This window comes from Thalia democratica, chromosome 4 (genome assembly GCF_965202585.1).
Source record: "Thalia democratica chromosome 4, ktThaDemo2.hap1.1, whole genome shotgun sequence".
Lineage (NCBI taxonomy): Eukaryota > Metazoa > Chordata > Thaliacea > Salpida > Salpidae > Thalia > Thalia democratica.
The window spans coordinates 63,501,451-63,517,948 of NC_139168.1; the positions used below are offsets into that span (position 1 = coordinate 63,501,451).

Consider the following 16,498-nt stretch of genomic DNA (forward strand, 5'->3'; position numbering starts at 1 on the left):
GTTGACTTTATTATTTTCATATCAGTGTTAGTCGTTGCTTTTGTGAAAAGATTAAATTAAGCGTCAATTTTTCTAACCAAATTCATTTAACTATTTATAATAAGTGGCTTTGGTTTGAGAATCTATGATGTCTGTGCATTAAAGGATTAATTCATATCACATGAAATTGAAATGCTTCAAAGCAAATAGAATAAATCATCTTTGGTTTTTTAAACAAAATGAATAATTAATAAGTTTGAAGACAATAAACAACAAAAGCTTTTTAGCTTTAGAATTTAAAACTAATTTTTACATTTCTTTGACAGTTTGACAGCTGAAATGTTATAAATATGAATGTAAATCGTTTATAAAATCAACAAATTGAAATTGCACATAAATAGAAAATAAAAATTAATAAAAATTCTATTGAATGATTCATTAAAAACTTTAAAACTACAATTTTATTAAAATAGGAATTTAGTAAATATTGATTACAATCTTAGCTCAATGCAGCATATAGATACTTATTGAAAACCTCAAAGCCATAAGGTTTTTGCATAAAACTGCTTTACTAATTACTTGATTAACGTTAAAATTTACCCGCTTTGATTTTAATGCTAAATAAACAAAACTTTTATTAACAATTGAATCATAGTTAACTAGCTCTTTCTTTTGTGTTTAGGCCTCTGCAAAATAATTAAACATATATAAATCTCATAAAACAAAATGTTTTAAATACGTAAGTCTAAGAAGCAAAAAAAGACTTTGTATATTTTAAATACTTTTAGTTTGTTTAAACATAACTTGCAAAAACAGACTACAAAGATTTATACCACAGCGATGTTCTTATAGTGTTTATAACAATTTAATTACTAAAACGTATAAAATTAGTAACTAACGTTTTACCAATTGAATACTAGCATAGTAAGTGCCTGTAAAATCTTCAACATAACAAGATATTGTTCCATTTTTCAAATTTTCTTCTTCAACTGTCACAGTAGATTTTGAAATCGTGTAGTTTTCAGTGACTCCAATCGAGAACGAAACACCTTTTTCAATTAATTATTACAGGGGTCAGCTTAGTTTTAAGAATTGAAAGCAGTGAAAAAATTGTTGTAATAAAATTGTATTGTAAAAATTATTAAGCTTCATGGTGCAAAATAACAAAATATTTAACTTTTTTTGATAATTGAAATCAAACTAAAAACTAACTTTTCATACAATTATTACTTTTAAACAATTAATGATAACTTTAAACATTTTTCAAAACCAACCGAACACGGATATTTTCAGATAAGTGGTATCGGCCATCCGGGGCCTCCTGTCAACCAGGCAGTTGAAGGTCACGCTGCTGTTGGCAACCAGGGTCTGGTTCACGATCCCCCATCCCTCTAAGCTCTCCCCCCTCTTGAATATGACGTACACTCGGGGGCGGTAGCAAACACCGTTCTCGTACACGTCTGAGTGGTTGAGAGACGGGAATTCGGGGTGGAGATTCTCGTTTTTGCTCTTGCACCCCAGTTTCGTCCACCTGGCGACGAACTCCTCGTCGCTCGTTGCTAGGTAACGGGCAAACGCAATGACGTCACAATCACAACGAAGGTTGTCGTTTGGGTGCAGCCCGAGATCGGTGAGGTGACTCAGCCGCGTCATGACGACGTCATCGTTGCCGGGCAACGTCAGGAGGCGGTTGTTGTTGAGGCTGAGGTGGGTGAGATTGGGGAGGTCTTCGAGGCAGCTCCAAGGAAAATGTTCGATTAAGTTGTCGGTGAGGTACAACCTAAATAATAAATTTGTAGACTTGGATAAAATTTTAACCAACTGAAACTGAGTCGGTATTGATAAAATATCAAATAATGTATGTATTAAAATTAAGTTTATTAAAACTTAGATTTAGAAAAATTACTAATCCAGAGAACATAAATAAGATTCAGCTAGTTATTTTAAATGAATTTGATATCATTAATTTTCAAATATTATATCTATTTTTCACTGTTTTTAAATTCAAGCCTTCTAACCAACTTTTTTAATAAGCCAAGATTTTTAAATGCACTTTCATTTATGCTGACTATTTGATTGTCTTCTAGTTTCAAAATAAGAACATTTGGCAGATCTTTAAACATCTGTAATTTTTATTTTACTGTTACACTTAATTTGTATCTAATTTATTTAAAATATTTTTTTTTAGTGAAATTTATGTAAAAAATAACACTCCATTCTATTAAAAATAATCGAGTTAACAAGTAATAATAAATATCCTGGACATGACGTTATAAAGTATCCGCGGTGTGCGACTCGATTAGCGAATGGTTTTTTCGAACATCAGGTCCAAGGACCAAACATTTTGAGCGGTTTCTTTTTTGTCCTTCAATAAACAATATATGAATAGCCAAAATAACGCTATTTTTTGTCTAAACAGGATTTACTTATTATTTCTTCGGTAAAGCTATTATTTTTACGATTTTGTACACATACTTCTTTTTAACATTATATTTGGCAAAACTAAACTAATAGTTTTTATTTATTTTATCATCGAGTTTTCTTATTTAAAAAAACTTTAATCATATGCTATTTGCGGGCATAAACTAATTCTGATTAAATATAAAACGTTTTGAAATTGAGATTTTATTTCATGTTTAAAGATAAAGTTTATTCGAACAAATTTTTGATCTAACAGAAAGTCTTTAAAAAAGAAGCTTCTTAGAGTAAATAAAACTTGATCAAGTAAAAAAATACTTACATTTGCAGTTAAATTTCTCATATTTTCTTGTCTCAGTCTGAACATTGTCACATTTGACGGAACATCTTTAAGATAGTTTGTGCTTTTGTAACCAGAGCAACTGACATAAAATCCTTTTTCTGTATCCGTTTCTGAATAGTTCTTACAACTGTTAAAAAAATAAAATAATCGATATATCTTTCTACTTGGCGGGAAATTTGTATAAATATTTAATATGACTTCAAAACTGTCTAAAAATATCCAAATACGCTTAAAATAAACAGATAAATAAAAACAGTTAAACTAAATAAAAAGTTACCTGCAGTTTGTTAAGCAAGATTCACAAAACTTTACATACAAGTTTGTTAAAATGAACAGCACATGATAATCAAATAACTTCATGTTTAAGAGAATGTATTCTAAGCTGTAATAAGCAGTTTTTACTTTAGATAATTTTGAAAACTATACCTTTAATAATTAAGGTTTTTATATGCATTCCGCTATAACATATTTCAAACTAAGTTTAAATTTTGAAGTTTTTTCAATCTGAATAGAACCATAAAAAATAACTACTTTTCTGAGAATGTACTCAATTTACCTCAAATGAAAAAAATAAACACTTCATAGCTTTGAACAAATAGTTTTAACTAACATAAATGCTTCTAAACATTGCAAGACAGATCAACTTGTGATTTTGTAAACACATCAAAATACTTGAGAGTTTAAACTATTGATTTTACAAGAAGTAACGTAGCGGCTTATTTAAATCCCTTTTTTTAAGTTATACGCTTTAAATGATGTTTTCTTAGCAAGCTTAATTCTAAAATGTTCTAAATCTTCACTGACTTAAAATTTTAATTTTAAAAAACTAATCACCGAAATAAATATGCTGTAAATATTAGTAGTTTAATTGAAGTAGTGAACAAATTTATAAACTATATTCTCTGTAACGATAACTTTTTGGTTCTTGTTGTTGAATTTTTGATGTTTGTTTACAAACTAAGATTTGATTTGAAAAAAGTATTCTTAAAACAAAAGTTTTTGTATAGATAAGTAATATTACAGCTAAAAACTAACACAGTTAAGTTTTGCTTACTTTTATAAACATTTTCAATAATGTTTAGTAGCGTAATTTTGATTTTTTTGTAGTCTAAGTTTTATTTTGTAGTTTTATTTTGTATATAAAGCATAAGTCTGTATACAAAAAATAATCATAAACTTCAAAAAGTTTTGAAATTAACGTAAAAGCTAGTATTAGAATGATTATATTTCAATATTCAGATAAAACAATTTTCAATTCTTGTAATTCATTACCAGTTTGTTAGTAAAAAGAAACTGAGCTCATGCGATCAAAAAATATCGGTACTAAAACACAAAACTTTCTATACCCAGTTTTACTCTAAAGTAAATTCTCGCCTAAAAAGAATCATTAAACCGAACAAATAAAGCGTGATAAAAGTTTAAACAAAAAATAATTAAAACGAACAAAAAAAGCGTGTTGAAATTTAAAACACGCTGTTTTTTTTTTTCTTTTTTCCAACTGATTAAGGTAAACAAACAAAAGTGTGAAGACGTGAATTTTCTTGCATGTTGAGGCAAAGACTTGTCTTGGCTTTATTAAGTATTCATATTGATTTTCTCTGTTTTATTGTTGGCAACCGACTGACTCTTGGATGGTGTGAACTGTTAAAGTAGAAGTTTATAAATCACGATCAGAATGTTTGTCAATAGATAAAATATTTTCTTTTCGGTTGTTTTTTTTTTTCAGAGTGAACTCGGAAATGACCTACCTATTGACAATTTGTGATTATATACGATTAGGAAAAGTTTTTAAATGAGTGTTTCTCATTAGTGAAATTTAAGTGAAAAATTAAGTAGAAAGTACATTAAATAAACTTTATCTTTGTCAGTAATTTATGATTGAGATTTTTGTTGATGACATAATAAAATTTAAAGTGTTTAGAAGTTTTTAAATAAAGAGTATATTTTAAAATATAAACTTTAATCAATTTGTATACTATCATTTAATTTTTTTTTAAGTTTTAGTTAACATTTTTTTAGAATACAGTTAAAAATGTTAATAAAAACATTTGGATAATTATAAATTTTTATAATAGAATTAAGTCATAAGTAGAAAAAATGTAATGTTTTGATTTAGAGGTTTTTTTAGCAGTATATTTAATTTTTAAGCAACTTATAAATTTCAAAACATGTCCGGTCTTTTTGTTTTTTTAACACAAAAATTATTATTATTATTTTTTTACTAAAAATGATATTTAAATGTTGTAAAAATAGAATTTTTGTATCATATCTTTACTTCTTTTATGTTTTATTTTATGCTTCACTTTTTTATCATTTTTATATTTAATTTTAATTTTAATTAGTTCTTTTCCATATTATTAGTGTTTTATTAGAAAAGATTTAATAATTATATGTTTCAAAATTATTATGTACAAAAATTTAAATGTAAATTGAATAATTTATCGAACAACTTAAACCTTGGTTAAATAGTCATGTATTAAAACGAGTTAAATTATTCCTGAATAAGATTTGATTAACTTACACTAACCTTGGGTTTCTGATTTTTTTTTAATTATACCTAGTTTAAACTTTAAAAATTTACGTTTATGTGGACCGCATTTAACCCTTAATGGGCAGAGGACCGCAACCTAGTCTTAAACAAAACTTAAATTGAAAAAGTAAAATGACAAAAATGTTTACATAGTTTGTTATTAGTTTGTTATGTAACATCTTAAAGTGTTATATTTTATACTCTTAGTCATATAATAAATTTAATAAGCTTATTTAAGTGCTAATTTTGCTTTAACAATGTTTTTATATTACATACGGTTATAAAAAACACAAAAATATATTCTACAATAAAAAGAACTGCGAGTTTTCAAAGCAAATAAAAAATTTTTTTAAGCTAAATTGCGAAAAATATGCTAAAAACTTTAGATAAATGAAAGTGTTTTTATACTTTTCATTCTATTTAGATTCTTTAAACTGCACAAGTTTTTGTACATCAAGTCCTTGGACCAAAATTTTTAAGCGTATTTTTTGTCGTTCAATAAATAATAATTCAATTTTTATTATACAATATAACTTATGAAATTCATGACTAATTGCAAATAACTAATTTAAGTTAGTGCTTGACTATTTTTGAAAATCTTTTAACTAACTAACTTGTTGGTGCAATTAAAATTTTTACGTAGTTTGATATATTTATTTTTATAAACATAACAGCTGTTTTGAAATTTTATAAAGCTTTATTAAAAAGATTTAAAAATGTAAAACATATAATTTTTTTAGAATCTTTATTAATGCTGAAATCTAAAACAAAAACATTCTTCTAACACTGTATTATAATTTTGCTCATTACTTAAAAACAACCATTTTCTAAGAGCTTTTTAACTACTAAATTTGAACATAATCAAGCATTGATATTTAACATAATTAAGTATGAAGCTTAATAATCATACTTATTTTACACAAAAGTACAACAATAAATTATATTGTTAAACTCAGTTAGAAATAGCTTGTTATAAACTAATACACTAACCTTCCACTTAGGTACGAATAACTTGGGTACGCACTTTTTAGCTGAAACTGCTGTGTTCAAAATGCAATATTTTTACTTTCAAATTAAAAAACAAATCTAAAAGTATTATACTGTAAAATTAATTATACTGTAGAAAGCGAGAAAAGGAGCGAGAAAAAAGTCATGAACTTACAAAGTTTATACTAAATCAAACATTTAAAACAAAATTAGTGCAGTTTATTTAAGGAAAATGAGGAACAGTGCAACTTAAATTTGCACACCCCATGATTAAACCATGAAAAAGTTGTTTTTTAAAGATCGTACAAAATTTAGATTTAAAAATGATTAAATAATTTTTAAATACCCAATGATTGAAAAAAAAATGTAAAAAGCATATGAAAAACGATATTTATGAAAATAAAGACTACAGCAACTAAAGTTTGTTTAAAACTAAGTGCTTTTAAAACATGTATATTATTTTAGCTTGTCGTTTGGTTTAGCAGAATTTTTTTGTTGCTCGCTATGGGAATCACAATATACAATAATCACCTTTTCTTCTTCAGAGCAACCACCATTTTATCCTTTACTATTGTGTAGACAATTTAGACAAACAGTTTAGACGCAAAATACTAATAATGATAAGTAGGTAGGAGTAAAACTGTAATACCTCAAATTATCTTTTTGAGTAAACACAAGTTAACAAAAACATAATCAATATTTTCAGAAATCTTTATTTATTCAAGAATTATAACTAATTATACTATGCAATTGTTAAAGGTACAAGGAAATAAAAGATACACTAAAAAAATTTGTGATTAAAATACAAATATACACTTAAAATTACATACATAAAGTCTGAAAACTGCTAAATCTTTAAACAAATCTTCTAAATCTTTAAATTATGCTGAAAGTTTTTGTTTCGGAGGATTTTGAAGTAATAGTCAACTGTAAACTTTAGTGGCTTTTAATATTTTTGTGTTAGGTTAATTAAAGGTAATTAAAGACCAAAGTTTATTGGGTAAGCAGTAGGCATTGCCGGTTGGGTACGCACTTTTGCGCTGTGTACAAAATGAGTACCTAAGTGAGAGGTTACTGTATTACTCTAATCCTCAATTAACCTGGAGTAAAATTTTCGAAAGTACTATAAACTTTAAAGTATAAAAATAGCTTTGGATATTTTTAATAACAATCATTGATTCTTTATTTATCTGATGACAGTTTAAAAAACATCACAAAACATTTTTACTGTATTTTACTAACTATATTTTTTTATAAATCATATCAATTTAATAATGAGGTTTGACACATCTCTTTTTTTATAGGTCAGTTGAAATTTAGAAGAAACTTTGGTAAACGTTTGTTGGTAAAACTAATAAGTAATTTAATCAACCGTTGGTTTAATTTTGAGATTTAGCTTCGTCCATAGTTCAATTTTTAAAGCAGTACCTTTCCTCTATTAATCATGAGTACTTTTTCAATGAGTTTAATGATTTTTTATCAGGCCAGTCTATTGATAGTGCTTGGGTCTTTAGGTTTTTGTTTATGTTGTTATTAGTCAATTAACAATAAGTAGTAATAAATAACTATAAATTTGTTTTTTTAAATTTTGCTTTATATATTAATGTATAAATTTTGTATACATTATATTAAAACATGTTTTTTCTTTGTTTTAAACACAATGAACATGTTGTGTTATTTTTGTGGTTTAATTTCTAAATTTTTTCGTTATGTGTCTTTTTTCTGTTTTAAGGGCCTAGATTTTGATGCATAGGTCCATCATATGGACAATAAACTTACAATAATAATAAAAATATAGAAACATATGTTATATTTTTGTTATTTTTTTTGTGCTACTTCTGCTAGTAAGCCTACCAAAATTCCTTCGGCAATTGGAGATCATTTACTTAAGTATACGGAATGCTCAAAACATTATAATGATAATATATTTAAAACTTTAACTAAAGTAAGTATTATATTTCACTTCAGTTATAAGAATCCCTTTTTATCAAAACATTTAAGACAAAGTTGTGTTAACAAAACTTTGTTTAATTTTAAACCACTGAGTTGCATAAATTGTAATATATTTATATTAATTTTTTCAATTTTAATATATTATAAACTTTATTGTTAGTTTAGTTTAAAAACGGTTTTTTTAAATGCGTAAGCATATTTTATTGTAGTTGATCAGAAATTTTAAGATTTTTATATTTACAGCTTTATTACTTTTTATGTGTACATCAACTAAATTCTGATAGTAATATATTACTTCAAACGTTTTCATAGCAGATTTTTAATTTTAATTTATAAAATTTTTAAGCATATATTTATATATATTATCGTTAAATCCTTTAACAATCTTAAGTTTCTATTTACATATTTATGCATAAAAAAGTATAGTTTACTTAATCTTACCGATTTATCAACTAAACAGTAGTTATTTCACATTTTAATAATTTAAACTAGTTATGACATATCTTTTATCAAGCTTTCATAAACGTTAATTTTAAATTCTTTATTTTAGCTTTAATTGTACACAAAGACAGTTAAAAAATGTGATTCAAACTTTTTACTTAAATAAAAAATGCAAAGTATTTGCCTTTAATCTTAAATAATAATTTAATGATTTTTATGAGGAAAAAAAGAATAAAATTTTAAACCAATTATTACGTCAATAAAATTTTGATGTATAATTTTTAATTAATTTCAAACTATCTTTTTTCAAAACATCACGTTTTAGAAAACGCAATGGAAAACGCATTTATTATAAATGATCTTATGAATACAATGCTGACTGCAGTAGAAGAAAACTTGTCAGCTGACAGTTTCAATGCTATTCAGCAGCAAACTAGCTTTGAAAAAGCGAATGAGATTGTTGTACATAATAATGATGTACCAATTCAAACTTCTGAGCTTTGTAGTGGAAACAAAACTGAGTCTAACTTAAAAAATGAGTTTGAGTTTTTAAATATTCCATCGTTGGTACAAAACGAAAGGAAAGTGAGCCTTATAACGGAGAACTTTGATGAAGTTAATTATGATGATGCTTCTTTCAATATGGTGATTTACTCCACTGAAAACAATGAAGTGGAAAGCAACATTCCTGAAAAAGAGCAACAATATGACATTGTTTCTATTGATGCAGCAAAAGACTGTCAAATGACTTTTAAAACAGAAAAAAGCATTAAAGTCTCTACGAAGCTGGGAAAGCAAAGAAACTTTGACATGGGAGATAACGATGCACAAGTTTCTGTAAAGAAAAATAATGAGGTAATGAAACTTGGAAAAGAAATGTTAACTGATAATAAATTATCTGAAAAAGACAAAAATATTAAGGAAGTGTTTAGTTTTAGCTCACTCGAAATAGAACTGACGCCAGATTACGAAAGCTTGTCTGACGATAGTGAGTTTTTTCTCACGAAAAGTCCTGGTATTGAAAGTTACTACCAGACATTAAAAGCTGTAGCTCAGTAAAATATCAACAGCAAAACATCGAAGACTTTGGAAGTTAGCAATGAACGGAAGATAAAACCTAAATCTAAAAAGTTCAGGTGGTTTAGATCAAATCGAGTTTCTCCCGACCAGCTGCAACCAGAAGTTAAAACTAAGTCAAAGGCGAAGAGGCTGGCTTCGAGTTTTGCTAAAGGACTGAGAATTTCATTCAATAATGTAAGGAAAGCTTACAAAAGCAGAAGACGATTAAATTTGATGGTTTTATGTCCTTTACCTTTGTTTTTCATGCATTTGTAATATAATGCATTTCTTAATAAAATTTATACAACTGGTATTTGTTTCTTTTCTTTTATTTTAATTAGGCAATGATCAAAATTATATAAAAATTAATACTGCTTCTATTATTTCATCTATGACAACATCTAAATTTTAAATTAAGAGTTTCTAAAAACAATTTAACACTACTACAATTAGCAGTACTTTTTAAACTTTATGTTGGTGTACTTTATGTAAGTTTACGATAAAAACAAAAGTGATTTTAGAGTGAAAAGGCTTGTGTAAGTGGAGATAGATATGGATTTAGAAGAAGTTTATCTATAATAACATCTAGTTAAAGAGATTTTAAATCAAGCTTAATAGTACTACAATTAGAAAAAAAATCAGTAAAGAAAAGTATAGTGAAATGCTAAATTCTATATTGATATTTATTATATTTTTGGTTTGTAACATTCTAGTTCCAAACCTTATAATAAGGTTAAACAACTTTTTATCAAAGCATTTTAAACTCATAACAAAAACTGTAGATCTTTTACTTTGTCTACAACATTTCACAACTTTATGTCAGTGTACTATTAGGTAAGCTTACAAACAGTTGAAATATCTAAACAAAAGTGAATTTAAAATTATAAACACTAAAATGCAGGTAGATATGGGTATAGAAGAAGACATATTGTTTACTGCGTATCTGATGAAAGCAGTTACGTGAAGTTTCAAATTTCAATAATTCAAATTCTTAAAACAGTGTTTGAAGGGCCACAACTAAAAAAGTAATATATAATGAAAAATAAAAACACTCCTTTAGATTTAAAAAATAATATTATGATGGCGAAAAAAAATCAAAAACATATAGATAAAAGTAGAGAACTGATATCTACTAAAAATAACTCCATTTTAGTAACTTTTGAAACTTTTTAAAGGTATATCTCAAAAAATAGTCAACATTTTATAAAATAAAAGTTGTTTATGTAATAATTAAAGGATTATAACGGTTAAAATACAACCATTAATCAGAAACTTGTATAATTTTTTTAAGTACGCATCGAAAGCTACATAGTAATTAAAAGTTCTAAATGTTTTACTACGGTCACTTGAAGTTTTTATTGATGTTTTTTTAATGTTTATTTAGTTAAGATATTAACCTTTTTGTTAAAATTCTTCTAAATTTTTTAAGTTTTCTTAAGAGCTTTAATAAAAAGCTACTTTAGCATTAAAAATTAAAAATAAATATAAATCATTATTGTCGTCAAAACGAAAGTTTTACATAATAATAAGATTAATTCAAAAAAAAGTTTTACAGTTTAGTTTACAAAAAATTAAGTTAATTATCTAATTTTTTAATTGTACATAAGTTTTAATTAGTTATCAAATTTTGTACAGCATGACATTAAAACAGAATTTGAAACCTGATCGTTTAATTATTATTTATTTGAACAGCTGCAATTCTTTGTTTGAATTTATAAAAAATATTATTTTTAACTAGTTCATTATTTCAAAAAAGAAAACATCCATAATAAATTATTCAAATGCCGAACTCGAATGTATTTGAAATAAAATGTATATGAAACGTAAAGTTCTTTCAGCATATAAATAATTTTCTACTAGAACGTCACAAGTTATTAGCAAAAGTTAATAAAGGCAAAGGAATAGAAGTAGAGGTAGTTAAAATAATAAAAAACCACTTAATGAGTTTGTTCCATCTCAAGAAGAAAAAACATCATTAAAACTGAATTCAAGTATTTTGGCGATATAAAATTTGTGCAACTTACTAATTTTATAACTGTTCGATAAAAACAACAGTTTAATTCTTAATTTATATAGTTTATAAAAACAACAACAGAGCAATTTTAATGAAACCATAAAAACTTTTGGTTAAGAAAAGCATGAAACTTTACTTAGTTTAGTCATAAAGTAAAACAAACAAATTCTAAAATTGTATTAATAAAACATTGAAAAAAAGTAACAAAACTAAATATGTTTTGACCTAAAAAATAAGATAGAGCGAAATGTTGTACTTTAAAGCTAATATGGGCAGTGTTTTGAAATTTTTGTAATTTCTTTAAACACTCAAAAAGACTGATGTAATTTTTCCAATTCTTCATTGGAGCTGCATGAAGATATTTGCAGGTTGGATCTCGTTCCTAGACTTTGAGTTTTCTTCAATTCAGTTTTCTTTCTTTCGTAGGCTCTGCAGAGTTACGATTTAGTTTTAAGCGGACTTGAGTACTCGGCAATTAAAAAAAACTTTATTGTTTATTTTTAATTTTTACACATTTACTTCATAACTTACTTGTAGCTGATTTATATGCATAACACAATTATAAGCGATATTTTTGAATATTTTCATTCTAAACACTCGTTTTACTCAAGAATAGCAGCAATTTTTTACTGCAAACATGTTTTTTAAAGATAACGCTCAAATATTATCTAAAAAATACCAATGTCATATTTTAAAACACAACAACTCGTACTAGTTAAAAATTTTCCATCAGTTATTTTTTTACTTTTACGACAAGTGTCAACATTCTATTTGAACAAAAATCACGCTTTAAAAACCCGTTCGCGGTGAAACTCAGCAACCGTACAAATTTTTGAATAATTATTTTTTGGAATTATTTACAACAACGTCGCAATTTAAAAGAACTTAAATTTTAGTTTTTGATTTTTACAATTATACTGTACAACTTACTCGTAAGTTATTTATATAAATAACAAAGATATAAGCGATATTTTTTAATATTTTTGTTTTTAATACTTGCTATGTTCAATATGATTGTTTGATTCATTGCAAATAAATTTATGTAAAACGATGCTCAAGTGTTAGCTAGAAAAATGAATGTCATTAGCAAAAATTTAAAACACAACATTTGCCACTAGTTTAAGTTTTCCATCAGTTATCAAATTCTTACTTTTTATATCAAGAATCTACTTTATTTTTGAACAAAAACACAGTTTAAAACTCGTTCGCGGTGAAATAACTATTTTTTTAATTATTTACAACAACCTTGTAGTCTTGGCTCTCTGCTGCCTCTTGTCCCACACGTAGTAGGAAGTTGCGACGGCCAGCGGCACGACCCCGAGGCCAAACAAAAAACCCCCTACTACGAACATGACGAATACGATGTCGTGGGTCGAGGTCTTTTGCACTTTGAACTGGCCGCAAACCTTAAATTGAAATTCGATTTTTGATCGAATTGATGTTTATATTTTTAATCACGGCAAGATTTGAAGAAATGAACTATTTTTTTCTACTTATTTGTGCTAGTTTGTTACATAAATAGGTCTAAATACCTTAAACAAAATTTTTATGGTAAAAACATTTAATCGTGACTTTTTTTTTTAGTTTTTTAGGGTTTATTCAACAAGAAGTTCATTCTTTAAAGCCTTTATTAACAAAAAAGGATGAAATAAATTTAAATGTTTAATTCATGAACTTTAATAAACAGTAATGAACAATAAAATTCTATAACTGTAAAATTTTGAATTCCAATTTTCACTAACTTAAGATGTACGAATTTTCACTATAGGTTTTTCACATAAACATTTGTTTATACTTAACAACATGATTCGAAATCATGGACAGGTGTTAAATACACGAAACAGGTGCCTTGCACGGGTCTCTAATACTTGCGAGAATACATAATAACAATTTGCATAAAATTTAACAAAAAGTACCCCTCTTTTCTTTTCAGGCAGTATGACGCAACAAATGAACGAGGATGAGTGAGAATTGATCATTATTGAATAAATTTGTCTTTTCTTCCTCTTTTTCAAGTTCACTCTCATCATCTTAGATCCGAATGTGTGACAAACTGTCATCTGTAACATTACGTACATTATGACATCATACCTACTTTTAATGTTTAAACAAGGTAAAAAATCATATTAGAAAAGGTTTGGCTGGATAAAAACTATTTAAAAGATAGTGAGCTTTTTCATGCTTGTTAATTAATAATACAGTTTAGAAACAGTTAATTGGATAAAAGTTTGTTTTAGATTCACTTTCATTCTGAAAACAAACTTTGTCCGTTATGTTTAAATATATAAGTTAACTATCTTTGTAGTTTAGCTTTGTTTTAAAAACATATTTTAAAATTTTAGCTTTCAGCATGCATTTTAATAATAAAAAAATATCAATATTTAGTTAAGTAAAAGTATTTTCCTTTCAGGCTAGACAAAACCTATGTAAGTCTCTAGGCACTGAAATATTTATATTGATCAGTATATATCTTTCCCAGCTAAATTATGAATTTTTAATGTTAAATGAAATTGACGTAAAAAATTATTAGTAAGACGTCTTTAAGTTATTAGAAAGAAAAAAAAAACTGGCTAGAAGTTTTACTTGTTATAAAAAATGCTTATAGTTTCTTGGATTTTTTTTTATTTTAAATAAATTTTTAATACATAAGTACACAACAGTAAAATAAAAAATTTAAGTACAAGAGTTATGAAACTGTATTTTTTAATATCTTGGAAAACCTTGGAAGTATTAAGTTAAATTACTACATTACTTCTTCTATATGTTTTTAACAATAGTAATTTAGAAAGTTTGTGAATATTTACAGTACACTATACGTATAAATTAAACGAAAGAAAAAATATATAGAATCAACTATTAGTAACATGGATGTATTTAGATGTTTAACTACAACTATGTTACTTACCTTGAATCGAAAACTATTGAGAAAAAGTCATTTAGAAAGTAAGCTTTATTAATATTTAACAATTAAGTTTATTTTAAATGCATAATAGACGAATAAATTAAAAGTAAAATAATAATAAAAAACAGCAGGTTAAGTGAAAACATCTTTAGTTGTACTCAGTATATAATTATATAACTTATCGAAATTTTTATCTTTAAACCACATTGAAGAGTTGCTTACAAAAGTAAATTTAAGACCCAGCATAACAAATTAATTATACATTGTTTTTTTTGTTTGTAGATTTAAAAAAAAAATTAATAAGGTGAGTTTTGAAAATAAGTTAAAATACTTTTACAAGTTACAACACAAACAAAATAAAATATTTAAGTTTTTCTACAACTAATTCAAAATTTAAGTTTTTGTTTGTTACTAATATAAATAACAATCCAATACTTTTCATAAAAGTTTTAATATATTTTCACTGAAACTGTTCAGAAAACTACTGCAGACATTTAAAATAAAACAATAAACTTTAGAAAATTACTTAAGTGATTAGTTAGATTGCTGTAAAAAAAACATTCAAAAAAACTTTAGATTGTTTACATAGTCTGTTTACTTTCTGTTTACATAGTTCAGTTTTTATAAAGTTAAATATAAATTTAGGTGTATGTTTATTTACTCTCGTTTTTAGATGGTTTTGTTTTTGGTTTTTATATTTCACTAAACGAAATAAAACTAGTACAATGTTAAGCAATTTTTTACTTTTGTATTGAGCAGTTTTTAAAATCAAAATAAAAACAAAATATAACATTTTAAATGATCTTCCACCAACTAAAACTAAACCCTAGATGAATTTTAACAAACAAAAAACTTTCAAAAAACTGTTAATTTCAGTAGTTTGTTTAGCGAAAAATATTTATCTCCAGTGTTTTACTTGTCTAAAACGCTTTTAGTAATGCACTTAGTGGTTATTCATGCCTTAATTTTCACCAACTTAACAATAGTAGTTTTTTTTTGAACAGCGTTTCAAATATTCAAGCGTCAGCAGTTTTGTTTCTAAATCGTCTAGGGAATTTACTGTTTTACTAATTGAAAATTAAAACGCAAAAACATCGATTGAATTTTACCCCGAGTTGACTTTGTTACTGACATTTGTTTCTGGTTTGAATTAACTTTTCAATCTGTTTAATGGAATTTGTCTTGGTTTGGAAAATGGTAAACTGCTTAAGTTGATTGGTTGGAAAAAAATTGCCTGAACAGATGTTTGATTTGTTAAAAAGATTAAAGAATTGATAAATGAAGTGTAGAAAATATATTGTACTTTGTTACAGTACAACAATGGTTTTTTATTTAGTTATCGAATTAAAACAAAACAAACCTAAATTTGGATGATAGTTTATCTAATAACAGTTTATGTAAACTTAAATATATATTTTGCATTTTTTATTAACTAGTAGATGTAAATTCAAAAATCTGGTGCGTTTAGCTTTAATTAGTCAATAAAAATAAAGTTACAAACTATACTAAACTGCCATAGAAAAAGGTCTAATAAAATCCTTAAGTAGATGTGATATTTAAGTGAGTTGTAGCATTTGTTATATTTGTAACACCCTATTTAAAAGTTACACTTAAACGAATATTTTAGAGTACATCCATATTTATATACATAATTTACTTTTCAAATTCTGTAAATACAAGTAAAAATCTTGTGAAAAATGGCACGAAAAGTTTTTTCGACCTGTAATTAGTTGTAAAAACTTTTATCGATGTTTGCTTCAACGAGTGGTTAAAATTAGTACGTTATGTACATAAGAAAATAAACACTATGGAGAAAAATTACCGGTAAAAGGAATGAAAGTTATGAATGATTTATACGCTACGTAAATTTTT

The 16,498-nt window shown here is 25.7% G+C and overlaps 3 protein-coding genes across 4 annotated transcripts in view; 1 reads left to right on the forward strand and 2 right to left on the reverse strand.

Annotated features, from left to right (window-relative positions):
• The window catches only part of LOC145834852 (transient receptor potential cation channel subfamily V member 6-like), a 2,541-nt gene extending 2,224 nt beyond the window's left edge, over positions 1-317 (forward strand). Inside the window, 1 exon segment of the mRNA XM_082942369.1 lies at positions 306-317. Within this exon segment, the coding sequence (XP_082798495.1) occupies positions 306-317 (12 nt within the window).
• The window catches only part of LOC145835304 (uncharacterized), a 171,681-nt gene that overhangs the window by 101,893 nt on the left and 53,290 nt on the right, over positions 1-16,498 (reverse strand). The gene's annotated exons all lie outside the window — the stretch shown is intronic.
• Positions 658-6,814, reverse strand: LOC145834855 (uncharacterized). The gene is made up of 6 exons (XM_082942375.1): positions 6,789-6,814; positions 2,720-2,867; positions 2,002-2,102; positions 1,254-1,759; positions 879-1,028; positions 658-665 (listed from the first exon to the last, which is right to left on the reverse strand). The coding sequence occupies exons 1-6, from the start codon at positions 6,812-6,814 to the stop codon at positions 658-660; spliced, it is 939 nt and encodes a 312-aa protein (XP_082798501.1).